The sequence below is a fragment of the Trichomycterus rosablanca genome, chromosome 21, assembly GCF_030014385.1.
Source record: "Trichomycterus rosablanca isolate fTriRos1 chromosome 21, fTriRos1.hap1, whole genome shotgun sequence".
Taxonomy (NCBI): Eukaryota; Metazoa; Chordata; class Actinopteri; order Siluriformes; family Trichomycteridae; genus Trichomycterus; species Trichomycterus rosablanca.
Window position 1 is genome coordinate 13,935,890 of NC_086008.1, and position 14,044 is coordinate 13,949,933.

At 38.8% G+C, this 14,044-nt stretch overlaps 2 protein-coding genes across 5 annotated transcripts in view; both read right to left on the bottom strand.

Moving 5' to 3' along the window:
- The window catches only part of rtkna (rhotekin a), a 130,531-nt gene extending 117,867 nt beyond the window's left edge, over nt 1–12,664 (bottom strand). For all 4 annotated transcript variants that reach the window (XM_063017998.1, XM_063017997.1, XM_063018004.1 and 1 more), the window contains exon 1: nt 12,554–12,664. In XM_063017998.1, coding sequence (XP_062874068.1) covers nt 12,554–12,664 — 111 coding nt within the window. The remainder of the gene's footprint in view (nt 1–12,553) is intronic.
- The window catches only part of smn1 (survival of motor neuron 1, telomeric), a 206,146-nt gene that overhangs the window by 174,838 nt on the left and 17,264 nt on the right, over nt 1–14,044 (bottom strand). The window lies entirely within an intron of this gene.

A 14,044-nucleotide genomic window follows, 5' to 3' on the forward strand; every position in this document is an offset into this window, starting at 1 on the left:
GATCAACAAATCCTAAGACTCTCTTTTCCACAATAAATAAACTTCTCAAACCAGTTGACAATACTACCAATTCCTTTACAGTTGACAAGTGTAACTCTTACCTCTCATTTTTTCAAACAAAAGTTGAGAATATCCACAATTTTCTGACAGTTTCCCCTGTCATCTCTGTTTCTCCGCCTATCTCACCTCAATTTATTACCCAGCCTCTGTCTCAGTTCTCACCTGTGTCTCATTTGGACCTATCTGAGATCTTAACAGGGATGCGAAGCTCCACTTGTGTTTTGGATCCTGCTCCATCAAAACGTGTTAAGGGTTGTTTTCCAGTTATCTCATCACTTATCACAGAGATAATCAATTCCTCTCTTAGTTCTGGCTCAGTCCCTCAATCACTCAAATTGGCTGCTGTTACTCCCATACTTAAAAAACCTGGACTTGACTCTAACATTATGAGTAACTTTCGGCCCATTTCCAATCTTCCATTTCTGTCGAAAATACTGGAACGTGTTGTTGCCTCACAGCTCAAAGATCACCTAAATTCCAATAATCTATTTGAATCATTTCAGTCTGGTTTCCGCCCCCAGCACAGCACTGAGTCAGCCCTCCTCAAAGTCACAAATTACCTTCTTCTTTCCTCAGACTCTGGACAAATTAATATTCTCGTCCTCCTTGATCTTACTGCAGCTTTTGACACCATTAATCACTCCATTCTTCTGTCCCGCCTTGAATCCTCTGTCAACATCACTGGTACTGCCCTTTTGTGGTTAAGGTCATATCTCGTAAACAGACAACAGTTTGTTAATATCAACAATTGTAGTTCTGCCATTGCTCCACTGTCCCAAGGCGTTCCCCAAGGCTCAGTGTTAGGTCCCCTTTTGTTTATTCTTTATATGCTCCCCCTTGGTGACATCATACGTCGGCATGGTTTACATTTCCACTGCTATGCTGATGATATTCAGCTTTACATCTCCTCCAAATCCATTAATACTGAACTTCACTCCACTCTGACAAATTGCATCACTGAAATGAAATTGTGGATGAAAGCTAATTTCCTCAAATTAAACTGTGAAAAATCAGATATGATCATCGTAGGTCCTACAACCCTGGCAAAAACCACAAAAAATTTTCAAATTACCATTGATAATGACACTTTGTCTCCGTCTTCTAACATCCGAAATCTTGGTGTAATTTTTGATAGCAACCTCTCTTTTGACCGCCATGTAAATCACATCACCAAAACTGCTTTCTTTCATCTAAAAAACATAGCACGTCTACGTCCATCACTCTCCTTTTCTGCCGCCGAAACCTTGATTCATGCTTTTATTACATCCAGAATTGATTATTGCAATAGCATCCTTTATGGTACATCTAACAAAATCCTAAAAAAACTTCAGTATATCCAGAATTCAGCTGCTCGCCTCCTTACTCATACTCGCTCCCGTGATCATATTACACCTGTTCTCCAAAAACTTCATTGGCTTCCCGTTGCTCAACGCATTCAATTCAAAATTCTTCTATTCACTCACAAAGCGCTCCATAATCAGGCCCCATCCTACCTCACCGACCTGCTCCATCAGCACATTCCCTCCCATAGCCTTCGCTCTTCTGAGGCTAACCTACTGTCCATACCCTCTAGGACCAAGCACCGGACCTGGGGTGACAGGGCCTTTTCCATAGCTGCTCCATCTTTATGGAATGCTCTCCCCAAACACCTACGAGATTGTCCTGACCTGTCCAAATTCAAGTCACTTCTCAAAACTCATCTATTCAAAATGGCATTTAACTTGTAACAACACGAAATAAATGCTTTTATTTTTGCTATTCTTTTTAATAGTTTTTATACTTAGATCACGACAGAAATGTTAAGTCCTAGATCCTGATTCCTGATTGCATGTGAATCTGTCCTGTTTCTGTCTAATTTTAAGAAATTGTTCTATATTTGTTGTTCTCTCTCATAATTTAGCAAATTTTTAATGAACTGTCTTATGCTGCTCTCTTTGTTTTTATCTTAATTATTCTTGATGTTGATGTACTATTTTGATTTTGTACTATGATTTGTATGGTGTATGTACGTATTTGTTTTGATTATTTGTCTTATGTAAAGCGTCTTTGAGTATCTTGAAAAGCGCTATATAAATAAAATGTATTATTATTATTATTATTATAACTGGCAGTGCCTGCAGCAGATACTAATTGACCGGACTATGTGTGGGTACGCTGTGTAAGGACCCTGATTGGCGGAGGAGACACCTGTGCAGAATGCAGGGGCAAGAAGAGGAGGGCGTGTGCAGCGACATGCTCTCTTCGGATGCAATCGGGTATCCCTCAGCAGCGGAAGACAAATCGACTGTGCTAAATTGGGAAGAAAATAAAAAAATAAAAAAATGATTTTGAGGGACCAAATTAGGTTATATTTGTACTAGGGCTGTCAAACGATTAAAAATTTTAATCGCGATTAATCTCAGAATTTCATATAGTTAATCGCGATTAATCGCATTAAAAAAAATCTGTGTAAATGTTATAGAAAACAAGGATTTTTATGTGAAATGTTACAATTAAAATGGTGAACACATTTTATGCTAAATGTACTGATGTTAAAAACTGCTGGGACAAGAGAAAACTGTAAGGGAGTTTTATTCACTCACATACTAGGCAGTAAATGTCAGATTGTAGTTTAGAATTTCTCCATCAGCAAACATTGTAGATCAGCGGTGCTTTAGGTGGGATAAGGCGTAGTTATTGTGACAGACTTTTCTGTGGTTGTATTGTGACAATGGTTTGATGGCCGTTTCTACACGAAGTGAGTGTGTTTTGACCCTTTGGGGCTTCCATAGTGCATGGACTAACGTGCTTGACTCAGCTTTCCGGTATTTGGTACCTTAACAGAATAAGTTAATAAAAGTGTTCTGCTCCCGACAACTTGTGAATATAGCGTGTATTTATTTCTTTATAAGTGCATCACTACAACGCTCGGTTACATTATGTTAACAAACCGCAAATGAAAAACGGTGGCAAGTCCGACATTAAAACTTTAATGTCGGACTTGCCACCGTTTTTCATTTGCGGTTTGTTAACATAATGTAACCGAGCGTTGTAGTTCTACCAGTCAAGTCTCAACATTAACTAGAATTTGCGTTAACGGCACTATTATTTTTAATCGCGTTAAATTGAAATCGCGTTAATGCGTTATTATCGCGTTAACTTCGACAGCCCTAATTTGTACACAAGCTTTTACATTTTCAGCATTTAGCAGACGCCTTTAGCCAAAGCGACTTACATTACAGTTACAGTATATAGTCTGAGCAATTGAGGGTTAAGGGCCTTGCTCAAGGACCCAACAGCAGCAACCTGGCAGTGGTGGGGCTTGGACCAGTGACCCTCTGATCACTGGTCCAGTACCTTAACCACTAGGCTACAGCTGGCCTTTGCTTGTTTGTTTACAATCTGCCTAATTTGTCTGAGATGCTGTTGGCAAGCCAAGCTAACTTGCTTTACGACCAAACAAAAAAAGCAACAAAAATACTAAACAACAACTAAATGTTATCCATCCAATCCAGCCTTCTGACTGATTATAAACCATGTATAGTAATGTATAGTGTGGTTGGGTAATATTGTATTTAATATCAGTTGTTACACTACAGCAGTTAGTGCCACTGCCTCTTCAGAGGTGTTACTGGTTGCTGAATCATGGGCCAAACTTGTAATGCTACGTGAAATTTATTGTTTAGAAGTGAGATTTATTATTAAATTCTGTTTGCTTAACAAAGTTGCAATGATCATGTGTAGGACTATTAATAGGTAAAATTATGAAAGTATTTAAATCTTAAAGTAAAAAGTGCTATGGTGAACACTTCATTCTAGTCAGGGTCATGGTGGTTCCAGAGCATATCTCAGAAATAGTAGTCACAAAGGGGGAATGCACTCCAGAAACTACAGAAGAAAATATTGTGGCGATGGCAAAAAAAGAGCGAGACATTTCTACTCTTTTCATCTGCAAGAGGCAGCAGATCTGAATACACAGACCACTCCCGCTATTGGTTTAACAAGCACAGAACAAGCATACGCTACCAAACACAAAGTATATCCTGTAAACGGTAACTTATAAACCTAACAAAAATGAACACAAACCGTGCTATGCACTTCAGCATTTGGAATATAACTATTTAGATACAGCCATACAACTTTAATAACAACAAAGCACACTTTTTATTCCTCGTAAACGCCTGGGCTGTGGCTGCACTAGCCGATGAAGCACGTAGCTTACTTCAATGGCGGACCAGTCGGTCTCCACAATATTAACATTGACTAGGCAGTGTTAACACTTATTTTTATTCAACCAGCCTAGACATCACAGTGGTTGATCTTCTAAAACTGGATACCTGATCATTTTGGATACTGGGATAAAATCAACAAACTGGCTCATCATCAGGTTTAACATGTGTAATTGCTTTAAATACTATAATTCCACTGAGCGTGCAAACTAAAAATTATGAAAAATAAACAGTTTAAAAGAACAAATAGTTTATAAATGAGACATCACTGTTGATACAGTAACATAATTGCCGGACACATAGATTACATCCTTGTTTATGTTGTTTAATTTTGGCTGCCACCTTCTTCTCTAAACAGTTCACATACCTTATTCTCTAAACATTTTATTGTCAATTTGACTGACGATAGCTGACCCCTAGTATATGATACAACCACATGAAGGCCCCTGAAATGCAAATAGAGATAAAAATTAAGCAAATAAGCAAAGAATGGATCCTTTCAATCTGCACAATAAAGCTATGTATAAAAGAAACACCATAAAGCAGCGTGGTAAAGCTTAGATAATCTCATTTGATGATGATCATATTCCAACACTAAATTCTACCACTACAGTGTTTTGGGGAAAATAAATAATGTACATAAATAATGTAACACTGTGTTATTGTGGTCTGCTTTTGTGGCTACAGTGAAATATTTTATCTTTAAGTAGCAATGAACGCAATGGCAGAAATGACTACAGTAAGATTCCACAGTTTTGTCAACTAAAAAGTGGCATTTGTAAGATTCAATATTTATGGAATAACTTTCAGAGACTAATATAATATTAAGGTTTTTTTTTAATTATTATTATTATTTTTTAATGCATTTTCTCCTCCTTTTCTCCCCCTTTAGCGCGTCCAATCGCCCAATTAGCATCACGCATCCTCTCTGCCTCTGCCGATCCCTGCCCTGACCGAGGAGATCGAAGCTAACCCACATCCCCTCCAACATGTGAGCAGCAAGCCGTATGCATCTTGCCACCCACACATTCACGAGTGTTGCGCCACCTAGCGTTGCGTGCGGAGAGACACACCCTAAGAGCACTCCTTCCTCATCTCCGTGTAGGCGCCTCTAATCAGCCAGCAGAGGTCGTAACTGCACCATTCTGACAGAGAGAGACCCACTTCCGACCTTAGTCCCGCCCATCTGAACGACCGGCCAATCGTTGTTCATATAGCCGCTCGGGCTCGGTCGGTAAGGCAGAGCTGGATTTGATACGACGTACTCGAGATCCAGCTCCGGTTGCAAGCGTGTGTTTTTACCGCTGCGCCACCTGAGCGGCATATAATATTAAGTTTAGCATGAGAAAGTACAGGCCAGTCGTGTTATAGGCACACCCTCACAGGCCCTTAAATATACCACCTAGCTTTACTGCTCACAAATGCAAACATGGTGGACTCACAGGCTGAATCTCTAGCCTTTCCAGATACTACTTGCAGGGTAAAAAAATACAACAACATGCTAGAAGAGTGTAATGATGCAAACATTTTACAATAGTACTAAGTTACTTACAATAATCAGATTAGATTATTTCTTCATTACAGGGGCGGCACGGTGGCTAAGTGGGTAGCACTGTCGCCTCACAGCAAGAAGGTCCTGGGTTCGATCCCCAGGTGGAGCGGTCTGGGTCCTTTCTGTGTGGATGTTCTCCCTGTGTGGGTTTCCTCCGGGTGCTCCGGTTTCCTCCCACAGTCCAAAGACATGCAAGTGAGGTGAATTAGAGATACTAACTTGTCCAATATACAGTATAACCTTGTGAATTGATGAGTCTTGTGTAATGACTAACTACCGTTTCTGTCATGAATGTAACCAGAGTGTAAAATATGACGTTAAAATCCTAATAAACAAACATCATTAGAGTCATTACAGGATTAAAAGTGCTTGGTGATGACAAGTCAACCTCTCTGCAAGCTACCAGGCTACATAATGCTTTCACTCAGCCAATCGCCTATCTTTCACATGGCAATCTGAGCCTGGTACACAAAAACCTGGAATTGAAAAGTTCAAATAGGGCAGACAGTCTGTGAATTCAATAGTAAACAGATCCCTTTCAAAAGCCTAGCAACCTTTATCCCATCTGATACAGATCTACCAAAATGGTACGGAAAGTTAACATGACGTCAGATCAGTCATGAGGTTGGTTATCCTCAGACCTCAAAACACTGACTGGGTCTAATCTCTATTTGGAACGCCAGAGAATTGTGGCATGTTGTTAGCAAGTTAAGCAATTAGTTTAATAAACAAGAATGCAAAGTTTGTAAGAACTTAAATAAGGCAATATCTCAGCAGTGTCACATGTACACACAAATAACGCTGTTGCAATCCATTTATACTGTATTTGACTGCAATGTTTCAACACCGTGACTGTTTTAATATTGTATAACAGGGTTTTTCAAAACTCTTTTTCAAGCAACCCACATTTTGCTAGTATTGTTAAATTGACCTAGTCAACACAAACAATGCATCAAAACAAAACACAAAATGAAATATACTTAATTCATAAAAATTGTGACAATCTGGTCCCACTGTGGTTAACAGGATGTAACGTAAAGCCTCCACATGGGTATTGTATTATACAGGGCTCTAGAGTGCGACCAATTTGGTCGCACATGCGACCTAATTTCTCAATGGTGCGACTAAAAAAAATCTCAGGTCGCACCGGTGCGACCAGGCGTCCGAGGGAAAAAAACAACAACAGACACACATTAGGCCAATATCATGGTCTAAACCAATCAGAGATAGTGAAGGGCGGGACAATATTGTAGCGGTGATATGTGAGCGACATTCAGCTCAGCCAATCAGAATGCAGCACCAGGTTTATACACGTGCGTTCGGATGTTCTGCAGTAAGTTTAGTTTTGTATATGAGACTTGCCGGATGTCCCCAGAATGGAAGTTCGGGTTCTGGAGCTCGGCGGTATAAAGTGTTGTAACGCTCATTTAAGTCCTGACTAAACAGTTAAAGTGACTCGACCCTGTCGTGTGCCTTTATTCTCACACCTCCACCACCGCACAGCAAAAGACCCGCAGCATCCCCACCGGACAGCGGCTAGGTGAGCCGACCCTCTACAGTAGCAAGGGGCTAATGCTAGCGGTAAAGTGCCGCGATAGTGAAAGTAAAAACACGACAATATTTTCGTTAAGTAAAATATAAAAATAACTAAAAGACCAAAATATATTACAATACATGTAGTCAAAATACACAGTGAGTGCACCGCAAGCGATTTTGGGAATCTGTGTAAAAGATCCAGTAAAGCCGATAATATAATGCACTGCATTTAAGATTACACTCTAACACACACACAAACATATACATATAATTTTAAATATACACACACATATAAATAGATATACACACATACATACACATTTACTCTATTATTTTTATAATTTTTATAAGTGTGCTATAATTAGTCTGTAATACTATAATTAACTGTAAAGAAGACAGTGGCCGGCAATAGTATATTTGTGACTGGTTCTAATACATTTCGAATTGAAAGGCTGAAAAAGCCCAATGCATCTATAAAACACATTACATGCGGCGATAAATGCACTGCCCAAGTGTCCCCTCTCCCCGCTGCCTTTCAGTGGCAGGCAGCAGCAAACAGATCATCAGACGAGGCCATGTTGACCAGATTGTTAGTTATTTCCAAGTCAATATTGCCTGTATGGACAGTGATTAAAAAAAAAAAAAAAAGTGAACCTGTAAAACTGCGGTGTTAAATGCGATGTGGTCGAAAATTTGGGTGCACCTAACTTTTGTGCTGGTGCACCTAAGAAAAAAAGTTAGGTGCACCAGTGCAACCAGTGCAAAACGTTAGTCTAGAGCCCTGTTATAGCTTACTAAAAAATTTTCATCCCCCTTGCACAAACACTAAAATATTTATTTATCCTGCCAACATTGCACTTTATACTTATTATGCACGATCAGCCATAACATTAGAACCTCCTTGTTTCTACACTCACTGTCCATTTAATCAGCTCCACTTACCATATAGAAGCACTTTGTAGTTCTACAATTACTAACTGTAGTCCATCTGTTTCTCTACCCCACAGGACCACCACAGAGCAGGTATTATTTGGGTGGTGGATCATTCTCAGCACTGCAGTGACACTGACATGGTGGTGGTGTGTTAGTGTGTGTTCTGCTGGTATGAGTGGATCAGACACAGCAATGCTGCTGGAGTTTTTAGACACCTCACTGTCACTGCTGGACTGAGAGTAGTCCACCAACCAAAAATATCCAGCCAACAGCGCCCCGTGGGCGGCGTCCTGTGACCACTGATGATGGTCTAGAAGATGACCAACTCAAACAGCAGCAATAGTTGAGCGATCGTCTCTGACTTTACATCTACAAGGTGAACCAACTAGGTAGGAGTGTCTAATAGAGTGGACAGTGAGTGGACACGGTATTTAAAAACTCCAGCAGCGCTGCTGTGTCTGATCCAGTCATATCAGCACAACACACACTAACACACCACCACCATGTCAGTGTCACTGCAGTGCTGAGAATGATCCACCACCTAAATAATACCTGCTCTGTGGTGGTCCTGTGGTGGTCCTGACCATTAAAGAACAGGGTGAAAGGGGGCTAAAAAAGCATGTGGAGAAATAGATGGACTACAGTCAGTAATTGTAGAACTACAAAGTGCTGATCGGTGTTTTACACATAATATACATAATTCTACCTTAAGTAAGTACAGTGTATGTACAGTGACAATAATTATCTCGTATAAATGCTTAAGATTAGTATTTTTACAAAGTCTGCTGATCTTGCAATGGGGCAATTTCCACAGAAGCAAACAAAGGATCATTCTTTGCTTAGTGTTGCAAGAGATTAGGGATTTTAGTCAAATGTTTAGGCAATATAGGCAAATCAATGTTTACTATGATTGTTAAAGTTTGATTGTATGAATGTTTACCTCCCTTGCATGTCTTTGGACTGTGGTGGGAAACCAGAGCTCCTGGAGGAAACATGCAAACTCCACAAAGAAAGGACCCGGACCACCCCACCTGGGGATCGAACCCAGGACCTTCTTACTGTGAGCGACAGTGCCACCCACTGAGCCACTGTGCCTCCCCCAAATAATAATAATTATAGCAAACATATTATCTTTATGAGCGCACGACACACGTACGACAGTAAATTGCGCAAGCTCACTACCATTAGGATCTAGGGTTCAAATCCCCAGGAGTGCTATCTGCCGGTAGGGCATCTACATGCAGACCTGATTGGCTATATCTGGTGGGAAGGCAGAGGTAGATCACTTGTTGCAATGCACTAACAAACCTCAAACCAGAAGATTCGCAACCTGTTCGTAATTCCAGGTAGGCCTGACCCACTGCTACCCTGACCAAGAAAAAGCAGTAGTAAGACATGAAAAAATGATCATCATTAGTAGTAGTTAGGGACGTAACGATGCACCACAAGACAGTTAAAAATCAATTCACGTGTGTAACGGTTCAAATCGGTTTACATGTACAATGGATCGATATTCACTTTAAACAGCAGAGGGCGCTGGCGCTATTCACCTCGCTTGGTTGACGTCACTACAGGGTTGCCAGGTTCGGAATTTTGCAGCCAAATTTATTTATGTGAGGATACTTTCTTTATTTGTATTATTTATTTATTTAATGTTGGATTTTGTGAGTTTTTTTTACACAAAAAGGGAAATGTGCAGCATTGTTTTGCATAGTTTGTACCTACCTCAGAAATAAAAGGACATTCATTATTTTGATAAATAAAATAAGCACAAATACAGTATTTTATTTTATTTTTTTAAGAGAAATAATAAAAGAAAACTGTCATAATTTGTGTTCAATTTCATTTTGTTTATAAAATCGGGAAAAAAATCGTATCGTGAACCCAGTATTGTTAATCGCATCACATCGTGGGTAGAGTGTATCGTTACATCCCTAGTAGTAGTAGTAGTAGCATGTTGAATGCAAACACTAAACTGATGTCAATTAATGATTTTGCAAATGATTTAAGTTTAAAAAACACTGTCACTGTGTATCAGACAGAGGGGACAGTGAGTGAGACAGAAGAAGGAACTCGGCGCAGTAAAGTATTCTTTCTTTCATGCAGTTACACCTACAAAATACAACACTATTGAAATAAAGAAGGAAATAATAGAGAAATATGAGAGTTATTGTTGTTTCCGGTAGATACATTTTATATAAAAAAAGGAAATGTATTATGGTGTATAGTACAGAACACATACTGTACTGAAATGTGATGTGTGTTTTTATGTACAGTACAGTACTACTGTGTATTGTTGTTTATTATTGTTTATTACAGTAATGTCTATTCTATCATTTAAGATGAAGGGAATATACTTGTATTTATAACAAAAAATACAATTTAAGACATTAGAAAGGTTGGGGGGGGGGGTTTGGGAGGTCTAGCACAGATTAATTGTATTTACATTATTTCTTATGAGAAAAATAGGTTTAACTAACAAACATTTTAACTTAAGAACAGCCCTTCAGAACCAATTAAATTCGTAAGTCAAGGGTCTACTGTACTTTCTTTATTTGTATTATTCATTTATTAATTTAATGTGGGATTTGTTTTAAAGTTTTATTTTATTTTTTTTAACACAAAAAGGGAAATGTGCAGCATTGTTTTGCATAGTTTGTACCTACCTCAGAAATAAAAGGACACTAATTATTTACATAAATAAAAGATAATCACAAATACAGTATTTTATTTAATACTAAATAAAAAGTAATACTAAAAAAAGAGAAATAATAAAAGGAAACTGTCATAATTTGTCTTCAATTTCATTTTGTTAAAAAAAAAAAAAAAAAAGGGAAAAAAATCGTATCGTGAATCGCATCTCATCGCGGGTAGAGTGTATCGTTACATCCCTAGTAGTAGTAGTAGTAGTAGTAGTAGTAGTAGTAGTAGTAGTGATATGCCGAATGCAAACACTAAACTGATATCAATGAATGATTTTGCAAATTGATTTGGTTTTAATAACATTTTATTCATATAACTACAAACTATGCTTTCAGTTTGGTTTATAATAAACACTTTTGGCCTGACTAAAATAACTTATAATTACATATTTCTACCAGGAGATCCCCAAATGCCCACGTTATATACTGCAGCTTTAAATAAAACATATATCAGAAACAGCAATACTGCTGGAGTTTTTAGACACCTCACTGTCACTGCTGGACTGAGAATAGTCCACCAACCAAAAATATCCAGCCAACAGCGCCCCGTGGGCAGCGTCCTGTGACCACTGATGATGGTCTAGAAGATGACCAACTCAAACAGCAGCAATAGATGAGCGATCGTCTCTGACTTTACATCTACAAGGTGGACCGACTAGGTAGGAGTGTCTAATAGAGTGGACAGTGAGTGGAGACAGAATTTAAAAAACTCCAGCAGCGCTGCTGTGTCTGATCCACTCATACCAGCACAACACACACTAACACACCACCACCATGTCAGTGTCATCCACCACCTAAATAATACCTTATATAATATACACTTTTGGCCAACATATGTGGACACCTAACCATTAACTGACTTAAATAACATATAATATAATGACATATTTCTACCCGAGAGATCTCCAAATGCTCACATTATATACTGCAGCTTTAAATAAACACGTAAAATGTTTCCAATATGAAAACTGACTCTTATTATGCTTTTAATGTAATTTTTAAATGAATGAACTGAAACACATGGACAGTTCACGCACCTCAGTCCCTGTAAAAATATATAAGGTGTAAATCCAGCATGTAAGCCACGCCCACACATGGCTTTATGAGTAAAACTAATACTAGCGTACTAATAGTAGAAAAAGTATGCTGGTCGCTTTACTGACTAATCGTTTACGTACTATATTGAATACTATTTAGAAAGCTAGTATGCGACGTAGGCAAATTTTTTGTTTAGTATACCAAATAAAAAAATAAATAAATAAAATGAACAACGTGCTTTGCGTGCATTTATTTTATATAATTAAAATATTTGATAAAATATATTAATGCAGCTTTAGAAAACAATAAAAATGAAAACAGAAAGAATGACTATGCTAGTTTATCCTGTCAATACTCAGCTGTGCATAACAACAGTTCGCTCAAACGTGAGAAGTAAATATGCCTCCGAGGTGTTTTACACGGCTTTATACGAGACAAACAGTGGAACATACATACATACATACATACATACATACAAGTACTGCAAACGAAATAAAGATATGAATAAATAAAATTGTTCTTACCTGTGGTGTCTCCATGAAAACGCTCTGTCTGAACTTCCCTCTGCGCAGCTCCATCTCCAGGGCAGAGCCGCGGGCTATAGTCGCTCTGGCTGTCTGATTCCGACAAAACATGATCAACAACAAGCAGAAAAACTTCCCCAAATCACTTCCAAACACTCAGTCCTCAATACTCCGAGTAAAACAAGCTTATCTCAGTCTCCTCTGTGATGTTTTGGCAGTTTAAGCATATTAAGGATAAAGACAGAAGGCTGGTGGTTGGTAAGGTTGTGAAGGTTGGCGTGAGAAGCTGGTATTAAGAGCGGCTGCTCTACAGTAATGAGATGACAGAGCTGCAGGACTGAAGTAAACTCACAAGAGCTGGAATATTCATTCAGAATTGTTGGAGCGACCCCTGCTGGTGGGATAAAACAATGCCTGAGAGTTCAGCTCTTACTCCCATGTGGCTTTGACCGGGGTTTCTGAGCTCCAGCTAGAGATGTTCAGAAGTCACAAAATATGAGTCCGAGTCGAGTCACGAGTCTTTAGGCTAGAGTCCGAGTCGAGTCACGAGTCTTTAGGCTAGAGTCCGAGTCGAGTCACGAGTCTTTAGGCTAGAGTCCGAGTCGAGTCACGAGTCTTTAGGCTAGAGTCCGAGTCGAGTCACGAGTCTTTAGGCTAGAGTCCGAGTGCACACTCGCAGCTCTATACACATACACCTGCCACCAGGTGAGGGACAGTGAGTGACCTTGTACTGTATCCCATACACACTCGCACATACTCGCACGCACACACACACACACACACCATACACACACACATCACACTAACACACACACAAATACTTTTTCCACACATACATATACACACTTTATATACTGTTCTAATTTGTTTCTGTTATTTTTTAAGGCTTATTACTAATGTTATTGAACATTCTTTAAATTAATATGAATGTTTATGTATGCAATTATTTTTATTTATTTATTATCTAGTTTGTAAATGCGCTTTGGCAATACAAATGTGAATCTTTGTCATGCTAATAAAGCACTTTTGAATTGAATTGAGTCGAGTCACGAGTCTTTAGGCTAGAGTCCGAGTCAAGTCACGAGTCAATATAATATACACAAAACATATATTGGAAATAATGTGTAATAATGTGTTCAGATAAAAAACAACAACAGATTAGCGACTGTATTTTGCTGTTTTACTCCTTACTTTCCTAGGTACCAGTTAAAAGCTTAAACTGACGTTTTGTTTTCATTGCAAATTACGGCACAGCGGCCAAACACAGCAAAAAATCCATAATACTGCTTACCTTACCTTATGTTCTTCCAGATGCCATTAAATTTATAAGCGTGTGTCCCATTAGGAATATAATCCGTTATTTTGTAAATGTGCTTATAATTAAAAACCTCCAAACTTTTCCCGGTTGTGAAGTAAAACACGAACTCGTTAGAAAGCCGATCAAGCGTTTCATTGACACGTCATCTGAGTGATGCTGCAAACTGAATACAT